Source organism: Poecilia latipinna, unplaced genomic scaffold (genome assembly GCF_001443285.1).
Source record: "Poecilia latipinna isolate Pla-1442-1.1 unplaced genomic scaffold, P_latipinna-1.0 Scaffold140, whole genome shotgun sequence".
NCBI classification, from domain to species: Eukaryota; Metazoa; Chordata; class Actinopteri; order Cyprinodontiformes; family Poeciliidae; genus Poecilia; species Poecilia latipinna.
In genome coordinates this window covers 90,979-112,248 of record NW_015112756.1, presented here as the reverse complement: position 1 = coordinate 112,248, position 21,270 = coordinate 90,979, and the positions used below count along the sequence as shown (strand labels likewise).

Genomic DNA, 21,270 nt, shown 5'->3' with positions numbered 1-21,270 from the left:
ACCTAACATGGAACCTTGGGGCACTCCGAATGAAAAGGGAGGTGTAGAAAGATCGAAGCTGTTTGTGCACTAATATTCTAACAAACCTTTGAAGCCTTCACAGAACAGCTGGATTTATAATGAGTGTGACTGTTGCACAGTAAAACACGAGGTCTGGAATGCAGATAACTGTCACACGTTTCAGATTTCCCATTTTGTAATGAATCCCTACTTGGTGTTAGACTGTCAAATAAAATCCCTTGATGTTGCACTTTTAACGTGACAAAACGTGAGAGGACATGAATACCTTTGCAGGCGTACGCTGCCTCTCTCCTCTCCTCACAGCCGCGCCGATCTGTGGCTGGGTGAAAAAACCTGAAGTGGGACGGGCAAACCATGGGAGTGGGGATGGAGAGGGGTAGGGGGGGGGGAACAACTCTGCACCCATCCTGCTCTCCGCTTCTAATCAGCACAGTCATCCAGTTTGAAGTGAAACTTCAGGTGGAAGGATCGCTGCTCCTCGGTTCATCCAGAGGAGGAATACCAGGAAAGGATTCCGCATGGGATTACGTTTTTAACGCGGACCGGATTATATTACCTCCTCAGGTAAAGGCTCCTTCCTTCATTGCTCTCCGGGAAGGAGGTTTTGAACAGGGAGCTGAGAGAAGCAACTCCAGCACGCTGGTTTCTGTGGCATTTGCGTGGCTTGAGTGAATTATTAACTTGCTAAATGATGCATAATTAGTTCATTTGTCAGAGGATCGATTTGCAATTGCTCAGTGATGAGTGGGAGTTTTCATCAGCATGGGTGGAAGTTTTGCCATTTTTAGTAAATAATTTATTGTGAAATCTATGCTCAGATACTGCTTAAATAAACTTACAGCTGCCTTGGTTGTGGTTCACCTTGACATCAATCTGCAGTATGCACTACATACTTTCACTAATAACAAGTTAAAATATATATATATTTGTCCTATCAACTCACCTGAAGCTTTATTTTAAGTTATTTTCACCTGCAACAGAGAGGAATTTTTCATCTTCAACTAAGTTTGACATCTTGTTATACATTCTCCTGATTCTTCTTCTTGTGTTGAAGCAGGATTATTAGGTGCAGGTGGTCTCAGTATAACATGTCCAGCAACAAGCTGCAGCTTGCATTGAGCTGATTGCCAAGAGTTAAAATAATTCAGCCTGTGAGGAACTCAATAAACAAATCGTGTATCAGAAGCAGCAGCAGGAGTGACCCTGTAGAGACTTGCTGGAGTTTGATTTTCTTTCTGCTTGTTGTTGCAGCTTTTTGGTCCATTAAAAATGTTTGGAGCACAGCACTGACACCTGTGGATGGTGGGTTTTAACACTTCCTGGTAATGTGTGTAAAGAGTCTGGCTTCAGGCTTGCTTTCACCCAGGAGCAGGGTTTTACCAAGTTATGAAACAAGTTCCAATCCCTCCCAGCTATTAACCCTCAATGCATCTGCGCTGGCCACTTCAGAAAATTAATGTTTATGCCAAGCGGGGAACACAACTCCTCACTTTTAGAGTTAGGCTGCATGCAAAGATTACACTAATGCAATGAAACATGCAATTATAATTGCCCACAATGTGTTTTTAGAGCTCATCATGAACAACCACTTGAACAACCACTTTGTAAGACATGTGTGGTCTCCCAGCCCATATCGTCCATATCCTGTTTGCAGTGGAGCTTCCTTTCAAACACCTGCCTGATATGGGTTCTGCTTTCTTTGATTTCTGTGGTTAGAAGTTTCTGATTTTTTCTAAAAGAAAAAAAAAAACAGCTGGCATTTTCATATAAAAAAAATCTGAGCTTTGTGAAACCATTTAAGGTTGTGGTGCATATGAACTACTTTTCCATTCTTTTCAAATCCCATCACTGATTGTCAATGGTGCTTAGGCATGGACTTTGACTAGGCCATCCTAACACATAGATATGTTTAACTTTAGCCATTCCAATAGCTTTGGATGTATGTTTACAGAAGACCACCAGTATTCATGGGGGTTGGAGATCACAGCTTATTGTGAATTCGTGAGACCAGAGTTGCACTGATTTCAATTTTCTGGCCGATTGCCGATTTCTGATCTTTAAAAAGCCTGACCAGTCAATTCCAATTTTGCCTACTGCCAATATATAGCAAGAAAGCTGCTGAGTTGGCAAAAGTGGAGTGACTAATGTTAACTGCAACAGGTCAGGGCTGACAGTGAAAGAGGACAGTGACTGATTTTTAGACCTTTGCTGAGGTAGATAATCTTGGTGGATAATATTGGCTTTATATGTAAGTATCAGCCTGTCACTGATCTCCCGAAATTAAGAAAATTGGCCACATAAATTGTCATCCCTACTTGAGGCCCTTCGTAAAAACGCTGATAACTGTCTATTTAAATTGTTCAAATATAAAATATTCCATAATATGCATTAATATGAAGAGTAGAAACCATCACAGTCTTGCTCATCTCCACTCTTTGGGGTACAGCTAATAATCCCCAAGGAAAATAAATGGCTCGCCAGTAGCATGGCAAGTAGCATTGGGCTATATCCCAAGAATATCTTACATATGTTCTATGAAAAAATCTATATGTGGATTTTCTGCAAATAATTTGAGGTTACTTTTCACAGAAAAATCACAAAGAAGTGAACCTGCCAACAGGAGGGTAGGGCCCACTGTACTGTGATTTGCATTGTAAGGTGAACCTCTGCAAGACGTTTTCTTGTGGGATTCATGTGTATGTAGTTCCACCCATCTTCCCATCAGCTCTGACCACATTCCTTATTGATGAAAATAATCCCAACAGCATAACTCTGTGGTTCATCGTTGATAGTGTGTGTTTAGCCTCATGTGCATTGCTAGTTTTCATCACACACTGCATTTTTCCTGTAGGGTCTTAATGCTTCCCTGCTTAAAACATCCAACTTAAACAAATGGGTCATTAGGAGGCCACTGCAGAAGACAGTCCAGGTCAAAAATGACTAGCCTCTGGAATGATCAGTGCTCCATTTGAGGAAATCCAGCAAATAAGAGTCAGTCATTGATTTGTAGCATTCACATCTCCTGGAAATGTAATTGTGTCATTGACTTTGCAGCAATCCCTCATAGTGAGCATGCATGTAGTGACAGTGGAGAGTAAAAACTTGACTTTAACAGAAAGAAACCTCCAGCAGAACTGGAGGATTCACCACAGGATGAAAGACAGCGCAATAAAAGCTCAGCCAATAGGAGAGAGAGACAGGGTTAAACACTGAAACAGGGTCCAGTGTATCATCTATAAGAGGAAAACGTTGAGTTGTTGGCAGCAGCTCCATGAAGATGTCACAGCTGAAAGAATATCAGACCAGATGCAGCTTCTATGATTCGTATAAAACAAAAACAAACATAAAGTTAAAAGTTGAAATGATGACAAATAATGCAAAACTGGAGAGTAGTAAGAGAATACAGCAGAAAAAGGAGAGGCCTAAGTCTATGGCAGTGTAACTAATGAGGTCACTCAGGATAACTTATCCTAAGCTAAATGTGAAACATATTACAATTACAGTATAAAAGTAATTTATTACAGTGATAAATAGCAAGTTTAATAAACATCCAATAAGCTGTACTGAACTTGTGTCTGGTTTGAATTAATTTGCTGAATGCTTGGGTGCATGTAAGGTTGCATTTGCTGTGTGAACCTTCAGGATCTGCTCTCCTTAGATCCTGCAGGAAACCCCTGGGTTGTTCAAAGAAAACATCATTTTCTCTTTGTGTAATTACTCTTTTTTTCCACACAAATTAAGTAGTCTGAAATTATTGTTATTTTACTGTGATGTCATCCTTCTCAGCAGAGGTGCAGCTCGACCAAATTAATGCTTCCTTAGAAGCAATTACTGAAGGTAGCTCTACATTTAAGAAACCCTGGGTTTATGATTCCCTGTGAGGCGGCTGGGTGTTCAGGTGAGGTCTGCTGCGCTCCTGTTTCATATCTCCGGCTCTCTAGACGCACATATCTGTTCCAGCATGTTCACAGTCTGCTGCTATCCACTGTGAGGACAAATTGCAGTCCTTTTTCTCTAGCAGTCATCTGAATACCTGTCAAAGCTTGGCGCAGTGGAAAAAAACACGTCAGTTCTCACAAATGCTGCAGCAGGTCATGTTTATAGTTTCCGACAATCACTTCATACACGCTAATAAAAGTTGGGAAATGCTTAGGTTTTCTTTTTTTGGATTGAGGGGGTGGGACCAGCAGAGATTTCAGGGAGTTTCATTATGCATGCACTGCACCACAAGATGACTCGTTGCATAGGTGACAAGCTAATTGTTTTCTTCTTTTTAAAATTCTAATGTCAAATCGCTGCAGGTTATAAAACATATTTAGCATTCAAACCCAATAACAGCATCCATTCCGACATGTGTCAGGGGGAAAAAATTGTTTTTGAGCAAATAGCACGTGAAACATTGATGTTCATCTCAATAAGTACTAATAATTTGAAAAATTGAGGTATTTAATGAATTTAATTCAAAAAGTTGCAGTTAATGGGTTTTGTGAGGTTGTTGTGGTTGATTCACTTGTAAACTGTGTTTGAACTCCGGAGAAATCCCAGTTCTCAGCCTTCCTGGAAAGGCTTACTCCAGTCAAACATCAGATTCAGGAGGAGCTGTGTGTTTTACCTCCAGTTTGTTTAACAGCTGAACAGGCCAGGAGCCTTGGAAAGTTGCTAAGAGACTAATTGGAGTTTTGAGGGTGGCTTTCCAATTAGCAACTAATTGGAAAGTTGCTAAGAGACTAATTGGAGTTTGTAGAGCACATCAAGAGCTCTACAAAGCTCTTGATGTGCTTTGTAGAGCTTCAGGAAACGTATGACTATTTTCCTCAATGCATCCTGAAGAGGTGCTGAAATATTGAGTAAAGCAGTGATGCTATGAAGGTCTTGCAGTGAAATGAAGGCTAAAGCTGCACATTCACAGCACAAAATTGTTCCAAGTGTGGTTGGACTCCGCCGTGTCAGCGATCCTGTTTGTGGCATTCAAGGACCTTTAAGCATAATCATGAATATGAGGGTGTCTGGTTCAGAAACCTCAGGCTCTGATCTTTTGTCTTGACCTTTTTGTAAATTATATGGATATGCTGGTGTCTTTAAACCATCATCTTTAGAGAACAATTAAGGTTTTTACTCAAGTATGAAGCAGCCAGGATGAAGGTCAGCTTCTCCAAGTTTAAGGCTAAGGTTATCAACTTGAGAAGGTGGACTAAGGTCATGAGATGTGATTCACGACCAAAGAAATGGAGGTTTCTGGACTCAACCCCAGAAATAAGGCCTGGATTTGGTTCAGAGCCGCCAGGTCGCTCGTACTGAGTCAGACTCAGCTGGAGGTTTCTCTGGAGTCAATGTAGAATCAATGACTCGATGCAATTGGCTTTCTTCTGTTGCTTCTGTAAATGCTTCTGTTGCAGCATTTACTCATCCAGGAGTAAATGCTGCAAGCCAGTGACTCGATGCAATCTGCTGGGTTTAGTTGGATAGAAAACTTTTTAAGCTACTTTGAATAATGGATGAAGCATATTGTACTGTTCGAAAACTAGGATCAACTGAAATGTATCTGTGATTGAACTGAAAAAATTAAATCCTGCAGATTTTCATTTCACCATTTTTTTTTGAAATACATTAAAATATGTGAATAAATAATTCATTGCCTTTTTTAAATAAGAAAATAAACATTTTATTGCCTAAAAAGCAATAACACAGCATTCTTTTAGTGTACATTAGATTTTATACAGTAGATTAACTGATTTTTTATTTTTTTTTTGCATTAACTAGTTAGCAATTTGGTGTCAAAAGGTGTAGAAGATTTTGTCTTAAACCAGGTAAAGCTAAAATTACGCCACTCTGTGAGTTCTGGATAAAACATATTTACGGACGAAAGTTGATTTTTCTTTTTATCTTAAATGCAAAATGTGCATATTATTTATACAATTTTGCTGCTTTGAACTTATTGTTCTTTCAGCAAATATCTTTTTTTTTGTCTGTATGCTCCAGTTAGCGATTAATTGATCATTAATCCAATTAATCATTTCAGCCCTAGTTGCCAGCAGGAGCAACTGAACAGTAAAGCCCTTAAGAGAATGTTTTTATAGTTGTCTCATGGTGCTATGAGCAGCTATAGCAAATATCCCATAGCCTCAGTGTCCATATCACACTTCCGCATGAAGCAAACATCAGCTGGACTTGCTGATGGGGTACACACACATGAAGCCAGGCTTTTACGAGGCGCTCTCACTGTCAGATTCTGTGTGGTGAAGCGTTTTCTTGCTGTATGTCAGTGTTCATGATTTGCTGTGCAGTAATAGAACTATAATGACACATTATGGTGCATGGAGCAAAGCCTCAGCCACACGCTTCCTAACACGAAACACGGTTCTACAAGTGTGCTTAATGTTTGTACATGTGTGTGACTTCTGAATGACAGATGCCGAGGGAGGTTTTCTCCTCGCCGCAAACAGATTGTATTTCTAAGCAGGATCCAGCTTTATGTGGTTGTCACCCTCAAGCGCATAAACCGTCTGAGGGCAGTTCTCCATTCCTTCCTCATTAGATTATGTCTGTGTGCTCTCTAATAAAGCTGATTGCATGGATGTTAGTGGGCGGATTTCTTTAGGCTGTTTATCTCATATGTTTGAAGGTGAGATTGCAAATGGCTAAAATACTGTCTTTACCTCAAATGACTGACCTTTGAAGTGTAACAACATGACTTATAATAAGACAAATGCTAAACAGGTCATTCTGAGTACAACTCGGCTCTCAGGGTGGTTTCAGGCTGCAGAAGGTCTTTGTTTGGTCTTGTTTCCTGCAGAGTAACTGAAGATGCACTGATCAAAGATGTGTGCCTGATCTACAATTTTTGTAGAGCTATAATCTGCTTTGTTAAAAAAAAAAGGTATTTTAAGTCTTCCTGCCGTGAGGAATCGTCCTTTATTTTTATCATGATCAGAAGCAACGTCGCTTGCGTGTGAGAAAGCAGTTCCTGTAAAACAAGTTCGTTTTGATTTAGTGTCTTGTATTATTGATTTTGAATGTTTAATTATGAAAAAAAAAAAAAAAAAAAAAAAAAAATATAACAAAAATCACAACAATTTCACCAGGACAAAACACAATTATAAAATATTGAAATAAAATAAGTACATTAAACAAATAAACAAGTAAATAAAAGTGCCATAAGTCTCGTGAACAGTAATAAAGAAGTCTAAACTTGTAATAAAATTGCTCACATTTAGGCACATTGAGCTTCTGAAAGATTGTACAGCTGCAGTTGAGCTCAAAAATCATTTATATGCTCAGATTTAGATTTAAAATATTTCTTGCACAACTAAAAAGATTGTTTCTGATAGGAAATGAGACAGATGTCTCTCAAAAAATGATACAACTATGAAAAAGGAGTTGAAAAATAATAAAAAAAAAACATTTTTATTTACATTTTATTTACAAAATGCCATTCTGAATATTATTTAGTCATATTCAATAAGTTAGAATATGTGTTTATATGATGCCCATTAAAATTACCATTTAAGAATAACAACCATACTCAAATAAAGGTTATATTGCTGTGATTAAGCCATAAAACTGTACAAAATATGTACATTTTGTCTGTACCCTGGCACCATCTTGCATGTCATGTTTTGTTGGTCCAACCCTGAGTCTTTAAATTCAAAGCCTTCCCACATAAACAGACTAACTCTGTCGTCTTTGTTTATTTAACGCTGCCTCTGCTGCAGGCACCAATCATTTTGTCTCCTTCTCCATGTAATACAGTTGCAGTTTCTGCCTTTTCATGCCCAATACAAAGACATCATGTCTACCTTGGGATGTTCTGTACAGACCATACATCACTCAGTAGTCCCCAGGGGGATGTTTATCCTCTTACGTGAAGACGTTGAAGCCTAATAAACCTGAGGTCAGCCTTCAAAAGGAATGGAAGAGAGCATAAGAGAGTATGAAATGACCAAAACTGAAAAAGTATAAATGGAGAAGGATTGAAATGGGACAAGTAACTTCTAGCGCTTGAATTAACACCAAACCTGTGAAATATACTTTCTTTTTAAATGGGTTCTTGTATGCCTGTTCTTCCACTGACTACACTTTATACTAAAAGCAACCAACTTTGGCCATTGTTCCCACAGTAATGACTTCCACACCAAAGAGTGTCGAGGTCAGCATTACCTGGTACCACTTGCATATGGCGATGCACTGATCAGAATAAAACTCACATTTTTACAGTCAAGCAGAAACTTTACGTATAAACTGCAGCACATTTATCATTGCATCTCCAGATATGATGCTTTTCTTTGTCTAGAAAGTTTGTTGTTGTTTTTTTTTGTTTTTTTACACTAACAAGATAAACATGAGCTCAGAAGACAAAAAGTAAACATTTGCCTTGTTTCCCTTCTCTGCAAGGTGGAGCGGTAGGTAATTCAAGAACATCTGGCTGAGCTGCTGAACCAGAACATCATTCATCATGATCAGATCCATTACTGTCATCTTCTACGGTGAGAAAGCAGTCTGTCTATTCCATTACACTAATATTCCTGTTTTAAATTGTTTCAGTCTTGTCCACATTGTCTCATATCGCCATAAAATTCAGATAGCAGTAAATTTTCACCGTCAAGCAGCAGCATCTTTTCTCTTTAAGAGATTCTGTGGGCAGAAAAAATGCTGATAATTATGTTTCTGTGCCTACTAATATGTCAAACGCCCTCTTCTTCACCCACAGCGTTCCTCTTGTCTTGGGCATGCTGGGCCAAGCCTAATGGATCAAAGAGCAAGAAACCAAAGCAAGGTGATCATCTTCATCAGCAGTCAAAAGCCTATAATCTTCAATCCTTTCAGTTTTATTATGTGCCCCAAGTTTCTGTGCTAGCTGAGGTTCACAGGAAGGTGAAGGTTGCAGCAATAGCTCCGTCTGAGTTTGATTAAAGTCCACTGGAAGCGTTAAGAGAAAATCTGGTACTTACTGGCAATGGAATTGCTGCAAACATTTTTAAGGTAAAATAATGACATGCAAACAAACACTCTGTTCAATTCAAAAATACTTGATTTATTCCAAAGGGAAATTAAATGCCATACCTCAAATCATTATCCTGGTGTATTGAAAGAGTTGCTGCAGATGGTGATGCTGTGGGCAGGAAGGATATCCAGTAGCAGTAAGTCTTGTAACAAATCTCAAGAGGCCTCTGACTGAAGACTGTTGTTGTACGACCATCTCATGACTCTCACAACATGCTAACAAGTCAATATCCAGGCAACAGAGACTATATTCACAGTAATACATCCTGGATGGCACCATCAGTTGTTGCTAGTTACTGCTAATCTCTATCCACCACAGAGATGTGATGTTTCCTCGTTATGATTGATGAAAGAAATGGTTTGCTATTTCTTCTTTTCTCTGCTCTTTGGTCTTTGGGATCATAGTTACAGTTTTATTTTAACTTCCGAGCTTCTAATCTGCTGCTCCCAGCTGTAAAAAAAAAATAAAAAAATACATTGTTGCCATTGTTATGCTCCACTACTGTCTGAATGTAAAAATTTAAGAGCAAAAATATTTTCTACCACATAGCATCTAAAACCAGAGGGAATAAGTGTCCAAACATATAATGTCTCCACCAAAAAGACAAAGGTTGAGTCCAACATGCTGCCACTGTGAGATGCTGCAGTTCTAGAGTAACTTATAGTCAAATTCAGATGTAGACTTCACGGCCAGGCATGCCATGGTTCATTTTCGGCTTTTAACGACACCGCTGATCTGTTCTTTTTCCAGGAAACCAAAGTTAGTTTTGATGTGTGTTTCGGAATATTGTCGTAAAACCTAAATGTGTCAATGTTTGACCCATTCAGCTAACTGATGGAGATGGATTAATACTCCCACTTGTGGAGTGCACCAGAGCATGATGCTGCTGCCACCTTGCTTGTCAGTACAGTAAAGCTTTCGGCCTGATTCCTCCAAGCATTCTTCTTGTTATTGTTGCCAGAAACATTTTTATTGTCCGTGTGGGCAGACTCAGATTCCAGTCGGGCTTGATGGGTTTGGTTTTGGTTGGTGCCCTTCCATCCATTATGGTGTAACTCTGGTGACTCTGGTGTCCCAACAAGTCCCAGGTCATGGGAGTGACTCATAGAGTGTTCCTGATCATTTAAACCCATTTTTTGTCAAATGTTAAACAGTAGGGAAATCAGAATTAGAGTCTAAACTCCCCTCTCCTGTCAGCTCTGTAGATTCTGTGTTGGTAGTGATACTAAAATGTAGCAAAATATACCACATTTCCATAGAAATGTCTACTTTATTGTAAAGTGATGTGATTTTCTTTTTGTATCTTTCTGGTATTTTGTTGTCCATCGTCCAGTTGTTCCGGATATAGAGTGTGATGTCCGAGCGGGGAAGATTAACCTCCCAGAGTTCATTGCCAAGTGTCCAGCACACTGTAAAGAAACCAAGCAGCAGGTCTACGGGACAGGCGTCTTCGCCTCCATCTCCAGCATCTGCAATGCAGCCATCCATAGGTGTTTGGACTGGGAAATTAATATCGCCAAAACAGTCTCATGATGGTTTTATTTGACAAACATGTTGTGTGCACAGTGGAGTCATCACAAACGCAGGGGGGAAAGTAATTGTGAGGAAGATGGCCGGGCAGAACGTCTACAAAGGCAGCAACTCTAACGGGGTGCGGTCACTGTCTCTACCCAAGTGGAGGGAGTCATTTGTGGTCTCAGGTACTGACGCAGAATTAAATATTTTTGAAAATCAGTTGTTTAGAAGAAATTTGTTGAATAAAAGCTGAATTTGTCGTGTCGCAGTTGGGAAACCAAAGAAAGGTGTCATCTACCCATCCACTCTGGACTACGCTCCTTCAAGACCAACCTACGTGAAGACCGGTATGAAAAGCATCTTCACACTATTACCATACAGTTTTAATGCATTATATTTAGTTTTCATTTTGAATAGAGAAGATCAACACATATTCATATTTTAGAATGGCCCAGTCAAAGTCCAGTCCCAAAGAAATATGTGGAAATATTTAGAAATTGATGCTCACATACACAATCAACACAAGCTAACGGAGCTCGGGGTATTTTAAGCAAAACAGGTAAAAATTTTGGTCTCTGGATTAGAGCTGAGACAATTAATCAGATTAATCACGTTTAATCGATTACTGTAATAATCGTCAACTAATTTAGCAGTAATCAATTAATCATTAATACATTAAATGTTAAAGGCAGTATGCTCTTTCCATCTATTTGTTATGACCCTGCTAGGACCACCTGTTTTGTCTGGTATATTTCGGGGTCAAAAGGTGACAGAAGAAACATCCCCATATTTGACTCTGGCATGCTGAACCTGGATTTGGATTGCTGCAGTCTGCTAAGAATGACAAGAATGCATTACAACACAGAGGTTACACTGTAGATGCTCTCATCCATCCTCCTCATTTGTGACTGCCTTCATTTCTTCTCTCTTTCCAGGTCCAAAAGACACCAAATTAGCTGTGCTCACGACGCTGCCGCCAACAACAGCACCTGAAGCCACCACAACGACCCCTGAACCGACAACCACAACTGCTCCCACTACCACCACCACGACCACTACGCCTCCGCCACCACCCACGACAACCAAAGCCCGGGCCGCAGTTCATAAAATCAGGGACGCAGGTGAATAACACAAGCAGATAAAAACATTTATAAAGGTAAACGAGCAGCCTGCCTCGTCTAGTCTAACTTGCAGCGTGAGCAGCTTATAATCAGAGCTTGCAGCTTGCCGCAACAAGCCTTCTTTTCTGCAATGAGCGATGATTAGTGCCAATTACAACTGTAATTGTGGAGCAATTACCGCTCCTCTGTGATGAAGTTAATGCAGTGTAGACTGCTTTAACTGTAGCTTTCATCACTGATTAAATAAAAACACAATCACTGAGACTCTGCGGCATTCTGGACGGCGGTGCCGCTACGGTGAGGAGACAGTGCCACCGTATCTTAAGGTATGCGTTCAAATGAGATGGGCAGAGGGCCAAATAGGCTGCCGAGCGTTCCCTCTCCCTTTCATTTTCTGTAACATTATCTTCCTTCTCTCCACACCGGCACACCATTTGTCTTTCTTCCATCCAGGCAGCAGTCACCCGTACCTTGCCCATGTGGCTGCCGCAAGTTCGAGTAAGTGAAGCAAAGCAGCGAATAATTGTATGTAGGAGGGATAGCATGAGGTGCTACAGTGGTGATAGTGCATTCTGGGTTACACAGAGCCTCGCAAAAGTAGCTTCTTCACTCAACAACCACAAGCATTAATGTATTTTATTGGGGTTTTAAGTGGTAAACTAACATAAAGCAGGGCATAATTTTGATGTTCAGTAATCTGCTAAATGTGCCTAGACTCTTGTTTCCACTGAGCAATACGCTACGGGTTGGTATACAGTTTTTTGTCTGTTTCAATTGGACCGGCCTATACAGCTGACCTGTACCTCACCATTCTTGCGCCCCCTTCAGTTGTTGGTCCATAAGATAATGGTACAGCTAGTGTGGAGCTACTGACATCACACAACAGTCCATTCACTGGGGAACAGAAAAAAAGTTACTGCTTGTGGCAAGTTATACTAGTGCGACGACAAATGTGGCGCACAAGTATGATGCGTTTGGGTTCAATCCGATCCGCACCGACTCCTGCTGTACTGCTCAGTGGAATAATTTTACATTCACGTTACAGTTTTGTGGTACTTGCTGGTTTATCACACAAAACCACAATAAGTGGAGACAGGACATGGCATTACAGTGGTGTGCTTTTGGAAATATCACCTGTTTTGTTTGGAAGGTCGTGGTATCTTCCACACTTATCAACAAAAAGCTTTATGTAAAAAAAAAAAAAAAAAGAACACCAAGCAGTAAAATCATTACAGTTTGTAATATACATTTTTATCTAAATGTTTTGTGAATGAACTGTGTGATTGGTGTAGGACAGTCACAGAGTGCCCAAGGAAAGAGTCCAAGCCAAGGTGGGTAAATACACTTCAAGAAGTTCCAGCTATTGAAAAATTGATCACACACAAACATTTCCAGTCTGACTAAACCATCAAACCATCTCTTCAGTGTTCAGAGGTAGCTCCTACCCAAACAGGTATCCACAGCGTGCCAGCGCAGGTAAATCAACTCAAAAATCCAACCTGCTAACCTCTGCTTTTTAAAAACATAATTGTTCCTTTTACACTGACCCTCAGACACTTTTCTTTTGTTTTTTACCTGTGCACTCTGCATGCCGTCTCTGTTCAGTATCTGCCAAGCTACTTGACTCGTATTTGTTGCAAATCAGAAATGGTGATTATGGTGTAATCTTCAGCTCTGTGGGTCATGTTCCAACTTTCACAAATATTGGAACCCCTGGTAAAGATGAATGTAAGGACTTAAAATAAATTCACCTTTTATTGCAATAGCATAATGATGTTCTTAAGAATCCAGCCAGAGTGGATTACACAGAAACTTATGTTGTAACCAAATTTCAAAGCCACGTTTAGCTTGAGTAGCATCAACATCAGAAACCTTTTCTGGTCTCAGGTGTGTATTCATCCCGAATATGCCTAATGTCGCTAATTTGCAACATATTTAAATATATAGCTGTTTCATGAGCTGTAATCACTATAACAAGGTGCACTTAACAGAGCAACAGTTTGACACCAACATTTATTGTTACCTTCCTAAAATAATAGTCTACATCTTTTTTTTTAATCACCACCTCTTTTTTATTTAGGTAAAAGAAAAATCACTTTTGCCAAAAGTGATTTTGTCCATTATTTTTGGAAGGTGACATTATGTTACTTTTAAAATAGGAAAGGCAAGAGAACATGTCAATCAGGAAAAGCAAATGTTTGTTGACCTTTACATGTAATGAATTGGCTAAAGGGAAATTGGTACTTATTTAAACTTATTCATATCCTGTCAGGGCAATAATCAGAAAGCAACAACTGTAATTGAGTTAAATTAGGCGTTTCCTTATTCGTTTTCCAGCAGGCACAATAAGTAGCTCGCTGCAGCGAGGAGCAGCAATCTGCCTAGATGATAACTATTAGAAGTCCTATTTGAGAAGCATGCCTGGAAAAAGTATTTTCTGCTCTACTGTCAAAACATAAACATGTAGAATTTGACAAACTCTGCACAGACTTGAGCTAGGACTCAGATTAAGCTTTTCTGCAAAGACTCCTAGTGGGTCTGGTATGAAACACAAAATGTCTATGTGCAAACACCCTGCTGTTCATACAGAGTATGATGGAGGATCCGTGATGCTGTGAGCCCTCAGGACTTTGTAGAAGTTCATGGCAGCATGGACTCATGAAAAGCCGAGCATTTTGAATAAAAATCCAGTGGAAAAAAGTTAAAATGGGTCATTAGTTGGTCTCTCAACAGTACAATGATACAAAACATATGACCAAATAAACACAAATGATTGTTCTACCTTTGAGCTGAAGCTGAAGACAAGAGTGTCACTCGAAAAAATATGAATTTATTCTAAGGATTTTTACACGTCTTTACCAGAGGTGGCGATACTTGAGGAAGATTCTGTATTTTCAATCTGTGCTGATACTTAGACGTTGGTGCAGTCTGCTAATTTCAGTGAAAAAAACTGAACTCTCTACCAGAAGGGGTGCAAATTAACACAAACGTTTAACATTTAAGCAATAAAATGTATACTTTATTGAAGTATCAGCACAGATTAACTCCGCAATGTTTCGCTATTTTGAAAAACTTCTTCCTTCTAATCTTGGTCCAAGGTTTGCGCCGGCCAGAGGCGGGCTCAGCCATCAGGAGGCAACCTTCCTCTCCAGTCGGCCCAGGTCAGCCTCCTCATTAGCGCACTTACACCCACGATTAAAACAAAAAGGGTTGCAGGTAGCATGCAGGTCACCGTCAGCAGGCTGCTGTAAGTCTAACCCCACTGTTTACACTCATGAGCCTCTGATATCTTCTCCCTCAGGGTCAACACTAATACCATTCTCTGAGCTCCCCAGCTAACATTCCTCGCTGCATAACCGCTGTTTTCTGTCATCAGGAACATCCTCCCCAGTCCCATTTTCGTTTCACGAGATGAAAAGAGTCAAATGAAGCAGAGCTAGTGCTTGTAAATACGCCCATCGTACATGCTTTTGTTTTTGATAGCACGCTGTGGAGAAAGGAAAAAAAAAAAGTCTTTAGCTTCCATCAAAGCAAAACAGCTGGGCTACCTTTGAAGATGGAAGCCCAGAACTGAAACTCTGCTTTACCCTCCTTCCTCTTCTCTTTTTTCCCCCCTCTCTTCTCTTCTCCTATCTGCGCTTTTCTCATCGCTTGCAAGCAGCTCTTAACAGGGCTCCACCCGAGCAGACCCCGACAACGAGCCAGTCGAATTCTGGTGAGTTTCTCTGAGCAGGAGTCCTCGACCACGCTGACGCAGACGGGTCACATCAAACAGCAGAGTAAAGACGATTGTAAAAGCGCTGAGTGAAATGTTTACAGTCTGCGGTACGCCGACGATGCGCCCAAATCCGAGCAGATGCTCAGATTCGACAGAAAAATCTTAATGTGTCTGTGCACCTAAGAGATGAAACGATCAGTCTCTCAGATTCATCTTGATTAGGTTGATATAAACCCGCTCCATGCTCTAAAATAACATCTTAACGCCTCTGTTGTCTGATCCAACCTTTGGTTTCTGAACTTTCATTCCCAACTACTCTTTGCTCTGCTGCCCAGTTCATCCGGCCAGCTGAATTTTATGAATTAGATGAAATGATCTCTTAGTTCAGCCAAAACTTCTTAAATCTGCAGCTGCACTAAACTAAATCAAAATAGTTCGGGAAGGTTAACCATCTCACTTCAGTTTTCGAAAAGAAATAAAATCCAGAAGGTTTGAAACATCAATTTTTTTATTTTCAGTAATCTGAATGTAAAACTGCATTTATCCAGTGGAATGGGTATGCGTTTAAAATACCTCGAATGTGCAGAAAAGTTCTTGGCAAACAGTTTGTTTTAGTTAAAAAGGAAAATATCTTCTATAAAAACCTACATCAGTGGAATTTACTGTGGTATGAGAGGAAAAATTGTGGGTAACTAACTAAATCTAAAGCACATTTCCATTATAGGGACCGTTTTCAGGGGTTTGTTGGGTCATTACTACTTGCTGCCTTTTAATTTCACTTAACAGGGTGGAAACAAATCAAATACATTTCAGAGTGGAAATTTATGCCAGAAACAAGCCCTACAGGTTGTTCTTTGACGTTTTCCCAGAGTTTTTCTTTTCACTAAAATGACTGCTCAGTATCAGAACTTCAAATTATATGAAAATAACCTTTTCTGACATATCAGGATTAAGCAGATTGTCAAAACTTTAAGGGTTTTAATCAGCTTAATTCTTATTTAGAGAAAAAAAAACCTCTTGTTCAGCGAACAATAAGTCCATTTTTTACACTTAGTCTTTTTGTCCAGTGTTTGATTTGGTTATTGGTTAATAAGAATTCTTTGTTTTATTTTCTTTACTTCATTGGCAATGAGGCAAATTAATTAGGTATTTGAATTCTTCAATCTCTGGCAAATAGATTATTAATGGAAATTCTCTCAAAACATTTTCATCATAAATATCGGAAATCTTTTTAATCGCAACTGTAACTCCCTGCAAAGGTGAAACCGATTTATACATTTTTTTTAAAAAAGAGACCAGCGGGAGTAAATGTGTTCGTCTTTTAAAGTAGCTGGTAGTTGCGACAGTTGTGAGTTTTGGCAGTGAAGGTTCAGAGAGTTGAAACCAGCAGCGCCAAGTGACCCAGTTATGCGCCCAAGTCTGTAACCATTGCAGCATATGGGTCCAATCTCTGAAAAGCTCCACAAACCAGCCAAGGTGTGGCCCTCCGAGGAATGTGCTTCTGTTTTTCCTTCTGCGGAATGCAAAGCCATGAATCCCCTAAAATTAGACAGGGCTATATCTGTTTAAATGACAGCTGATTGTAGGATCTGATTTATAAAAGGCGGTGTAAACTCTTCCACAAAACTTTTGCTGCTTAGCTCTTGAGCCGATCCAGGAAGCAGCTATTCAGATCGAAGGATGACCGTGTGATTTACGAAAGAGAATACCGATTCCTTTAGGCTGCTCCTTCAGATGGAAGTCAGAGTTTAAAGGTGAAGTCAAGCAGTGCCTCCGGAGTTTCCAAGATGGATGCTTCTTTTGGCTCTTATCTCTTTGGATTTTGATTTATGAGTTTAAAAAATTCTTTTCCTATGTAGCTTTGGCACCTAGCGGCTTAAAACAGATGTTGGGTGTTATTGCTTTAAGTTATGATGCTAGTCTGGCGTCTATAATGAAACATGTCAATCTAACAGCCTAAAGGATGCATGAAAATATTTTAGTAATCACGCTATACCTCTTAGAAAGGTATTTATATCCACTGAAGCTTTCCAATTTTGGTCAGGCTACAACTACAAACCTCAATTTTTTTCAAATGAATCTTATAGATGAGCACAAAGTAGCGTGGATTGGGAGATAAACAGCAAACACGTGGATGAAAAGATAGGATCAAAACAAAATTACAAATTTCTTTGTCCAACATGAAAATTGGTGGAAAAAAGTCACTGTATATCGATCTGAATACCCAATCCTCATGGTGGAACAGCAAGCTAAACAACTACTGCAAACTTACAGCAAAAGCTGTATATCAAAGTCTTGCAATCAAAGCACAGATTTATATTCAATTGAGAATTTATGGCGTGACTTGAAAAGTGATGCTCGTAGATGGTCTTCGTCCAATCTGACTGAACTTGAGACACGTTGAAAGGAGAGTTTGAAGTTTCAGTGTTAAGATGTGCAAGGCTGGAGAGATACCCAAAGTTTGCAGATGTCAGAACAGGGACACAAATGTACACCACACTTTTCAGATAATTATTAGCAAAAATATTTCAAGGTTTAAAGCTGGCGCCTTTTTGCCGTTTCGTTCCACCTCTCAGTTTCGCACTACAATGTGATTATCTCACATTAAAACCCAAAGAAAAACATTTAGGTCTATAGTTGTAACTTGACAAAATGTGGAAAAGTAAGTTTTGGAGCTGCTGTAAATGTTTTGGGTTATGTCATTTGTGCGAGCAAGTGTCACAGCACAATGCTCATTCTGATATGAAATAAGCTCCGATCCAAGAGGAGGATCCTCAGCCTTTGACCTCTGCGATCACTGAATTGGTTATGATTAAGGAAGTTGAACTCGATCCTTTAAGGCAGTTTTTAATAATAGTAAAAAAAAAAAAAAAAAAAAGAAAGTCAACAACAGCAGATTGGCTTTATCTCTACCTGCTATCTAAACTGTCCCGGGTTTGACATTGGGTGTATAATAATACGTCCGCGCTTCAGTGGGCTGCTGGCTGCGCTCTCTCAGGCCGCCTTTGCAAACAGAGACCCTTCTCACCAGCCGCCCCTGTATGGGAACCTCAAAGCCGAACGCTGTGTGTTTGTGCAAGCTGCCTGTCCTCAGAGTGGATTTCACTGAAGTGTGCAGCCGTGGTTCAGTCTGTTGTTGCAGAGGGAGCTTCGCCATTCTGGTTTTTACCTAAACTTGTCAACAAAATGTAACTATCCGAACAGATTGCTTTTTGCTCATTTAAGTTTGCACTCATGTGACCAACTTCTAAGAAGGTGCATAGGGTAAACTGAGGTATTTTAATCTATGTAAATGACATCATAATCAGCCTAAAAATGGATCTTGAGCATAAGGAATAAATCATTCTTTATAGACTAAATAAACACAGAGCCTGTACATTTTTCAGGTTTAAATTTATTTCATCTACCAAATTATTTACATATAATCAAAAAACATTTATTATTAATCTCATTATTCATATTCAATTCTAAAGAGTTAATAAAGCAACAAATAATTAATAAAATTAATAAACTAACACTAACAACAACTGCCCCAACATGCAGCCCTAAATATATTATTAATGTAGATAAAATACCATTTCATTCCTGGAAGCTGTTTTACATCCAAACTTATGTGTAAAGTTGAGTAAAGATGCATTAATCACTATGTAAAGTTAACTAACTTTGGTTTGTTTTCAAAAGGCTTTCCTTCATTTCTAAATTATCCACTGTGGTCAGATACTTTGACGTATATTCATAAACATTCAGACATGACTCCCAGAGAATAACAGTTCAGACATAAAGACATAAATATTTTGAACTGTGGAGGTGGAGTAAGAGGTTGTTTTGGCTAAACCTAAGGGTGCAGTAAGAGCATTTTGAAGGGCCTTTGGCAGTTCTCTCAAATCTGATGTATTTTCTTTCCTGTTTGTCCGCTACAAAACAAAACGCAAATTCATATTAAGCTTTTTTTTTTTAACCTTTCTAACCAAAAAGTTGAAAGAAAACAGCAAGTTTTCTCTAAAACAACAGGCGGCAACTCAGTCCTGAAGCGTCTGAGCGTCTACTGTTTTAGTGTCGTTCTGAACATCTTGTGCGTTATTCACTAATAAATCCCACTTTAATGGAGATCGCAATTATGTTCCTCCTTGATCCCCGTCCTGAAAACGGCTTTCTAATTCTCCCGTGCACAGCTTTCCCCAGGAGAGACTGGCCAGCCTCTTCTTACTCTCGCCCTGACTGGTTCCCAGGAGCTCGACGACCAGCAGGTAGCAAACAGCAATCCCTCAGCAAAGACTGAGATGAATGTTGGTTTTTAATCAGATCAAGGACAAATGGGCTCAAAAAAATATCCAGAGTGAATTAATCTTTCCGGACGTTGCTGACACATCAATGTTCTCTGCTCAGATGTTAGCTATGCAGTTCCAGACTCAGGATACGCATGGAGTGAGACAGAAACACCTGAGATGCCAGGTAAGTAAATGCACCTCCTCTCTGACAGAGTGCTGCAGTTTTGGGTGCGTAACGCAACCTTTACTGCGCACCTCGTATCCAGCTGTGCTGCACGCTCGTGCATCTGGTACAGTTCGGTATCTGCTGACCATGTATGCGCTGAATTGACTCCATGTGTAAGTACGTACATGCAAGGGAATCTCTGTTTACATGCCATCTGCCTGCCATATGAGGGCTTCTTTGAAGTGCAGAAAAGCAGAATGGGGCAGGATATTGATGCATGTGAAAGTGATGTACTCTGAGGTGATAATTGTGAAAAAAAAAAAAAAAGTCATTGTTTTCACTGGTTCGGGATTGGTCGTGGATGATTTCTGACCAATCGTAACCATGGAAACATGTGCTTTTCCCTCTGATGTTTCCTCCACACTAATGGGTTTCGTAACGTCCTCCTCTAGCTCGGGATCTCAGGCCTGATATCTCAGAGTATGAACGCTGGCTTTATAGCTTTGGACCATACCGTAAGTGTTCATGCATTTCTATTTGTTGGGGTTACTAACAAATCTCCAGGTTGTAGAATTTCAACAAATGGGTTGGGATTGCCTTGCTAAAGTATTCAACCCCTTGGACTTTTTCACGTTTTGTCACATTGTACCTCCAAACTTCAATGTATTTTATTGGGATTTTACTTCAGCCCCCATTACTTTGTTGCACTGGAAGTGAAATTGCTGCTACCAGTAGTATTCAGAAGTGATCATTTGGAAATAGATTCAGTCTGTGTGTAATTTATCAATAAAAGCACAGTTGTTATGTAGACATGTCAGAGAACATTAGTGTTTGGAACCACAACCACACCGGAATACTTTAGACCCTCTCCAAAAATACCTATAGCTTCCCATTTTAGTAACTCAAACACCAAATATACCTTAGTTTATATAAATATGCAGTGTGCTACAGAAACTAAAATCTACAGGTTTCATTATCTCCACTCCAGATTGAACAGCCGATCAGTACCAAGGAAAACCAATCGGTCAATAGCATGCCCATTCCACTGAGGCTGCTTTTTTTAATATACTCTACAAACAGGCAGATTTTCTGCAAACAGTTTGGAGTGACATTCCATAGAAAAATCACAATAGTCTGGAGTCTACTTTAAAAATAAAGTGTCAAAAAAGACATACTGAACAGATCAGAGATATCATGTGTGAAAGAAAACTAACACTGCATTTCACCCTGAACACATCATATATCATGATGCTGTGAGGATGATTTTCATATGTAGACAGACAAAACTATCAGAGATGATTGGAATATGGATGATTTTACTCTGACTGACATTAAAATGAACAAGACAGTCATTGGTAAGACCTGCAGTGGTAATATAGCAAATATTATTATGAAACCTACTGAGTCAGTCTGGATTCAAATGCATGACACATTTAAATACAACTAATGCATATTTTAAA

General features: G+C 39.6%; 1 protein-coding gene across 10 annotated transcripts in view; it reads left to right on the top strand.

Moving 5' to 3' along the window:
* Positions 1 to 412: 412 nt before the first annotated feature.
* Positions 413 to 21,270, top strand: part of LOC106945331 (vitrin) — a 30,663-nt gene continuing 9,805 nt past the window's right edge. For 2 of the 10 annotated variants that reach the window (XM_015028941.1, XM_015028938.1), the window contains exons 1-15: positions 413 to 585; positions 8,413 to 8,504; positions 8,729 to 8,794; positions 10,356 to 10,512; positions 10,589 to 10,722; positions 10,807 to 10,884; positions 11,473 to 11,658; positions 12,112 to 12,156; positions 12,951 to 12,989; positions 13,084 to 13,134; positions 14,757 to 14,819; positions 15,320 to 15,373; positions 19,549 to 19,623; positions 19,763 to 19,828; positions 20,263 to 20,325. In XM_015028941.1, the coding sequence (XP_014884427.1) occupies positions 8,474 to 8,504; positions 8,729 to 8,794; positions 10,356 to 10,512; positions 10,589 to 10,722; positions 10,807 to 10,884; positions 11,473 to 11,658; positions 12,112 to 12,156; positions 12,951 to 12,989; positions 13,084 to 13,134; positions 14,757 to 14,819; positions 15,320 to 15,373; positions 19,549 to 19,623; positions 19,763 to 19,828; positions 20,263 to 20,325 (1,108 nt within the window). In that variant the 5' untranslated portion in view covers positions 413 to 585; positions 8,413 to 8,473. The remainder of the gene's footprint in view (positions 586 to 8,412; positions 8,505 to 8,728; positions 8,795 to 10,355; positions 10,513 to 10,588; positions 10,723 to 10,806; positions 10,885 to 11,472; positions 11,659 to 12,111; positions 12,157 to 12,950; positions 12,990 to 13,083; positions 13,135 to 14,756; positions 14,820 to 15,319; positions 15,374 to 19,548; positions 19,624 to 19,762; positions 19,829 to 20,262; positions 20,326 to 21,270) is intronic. The other 8 variants (XM_015028940.1, XM_015028939.1, XM_015028942.1 and 5 more) reach the window with 8 other exon arrangements.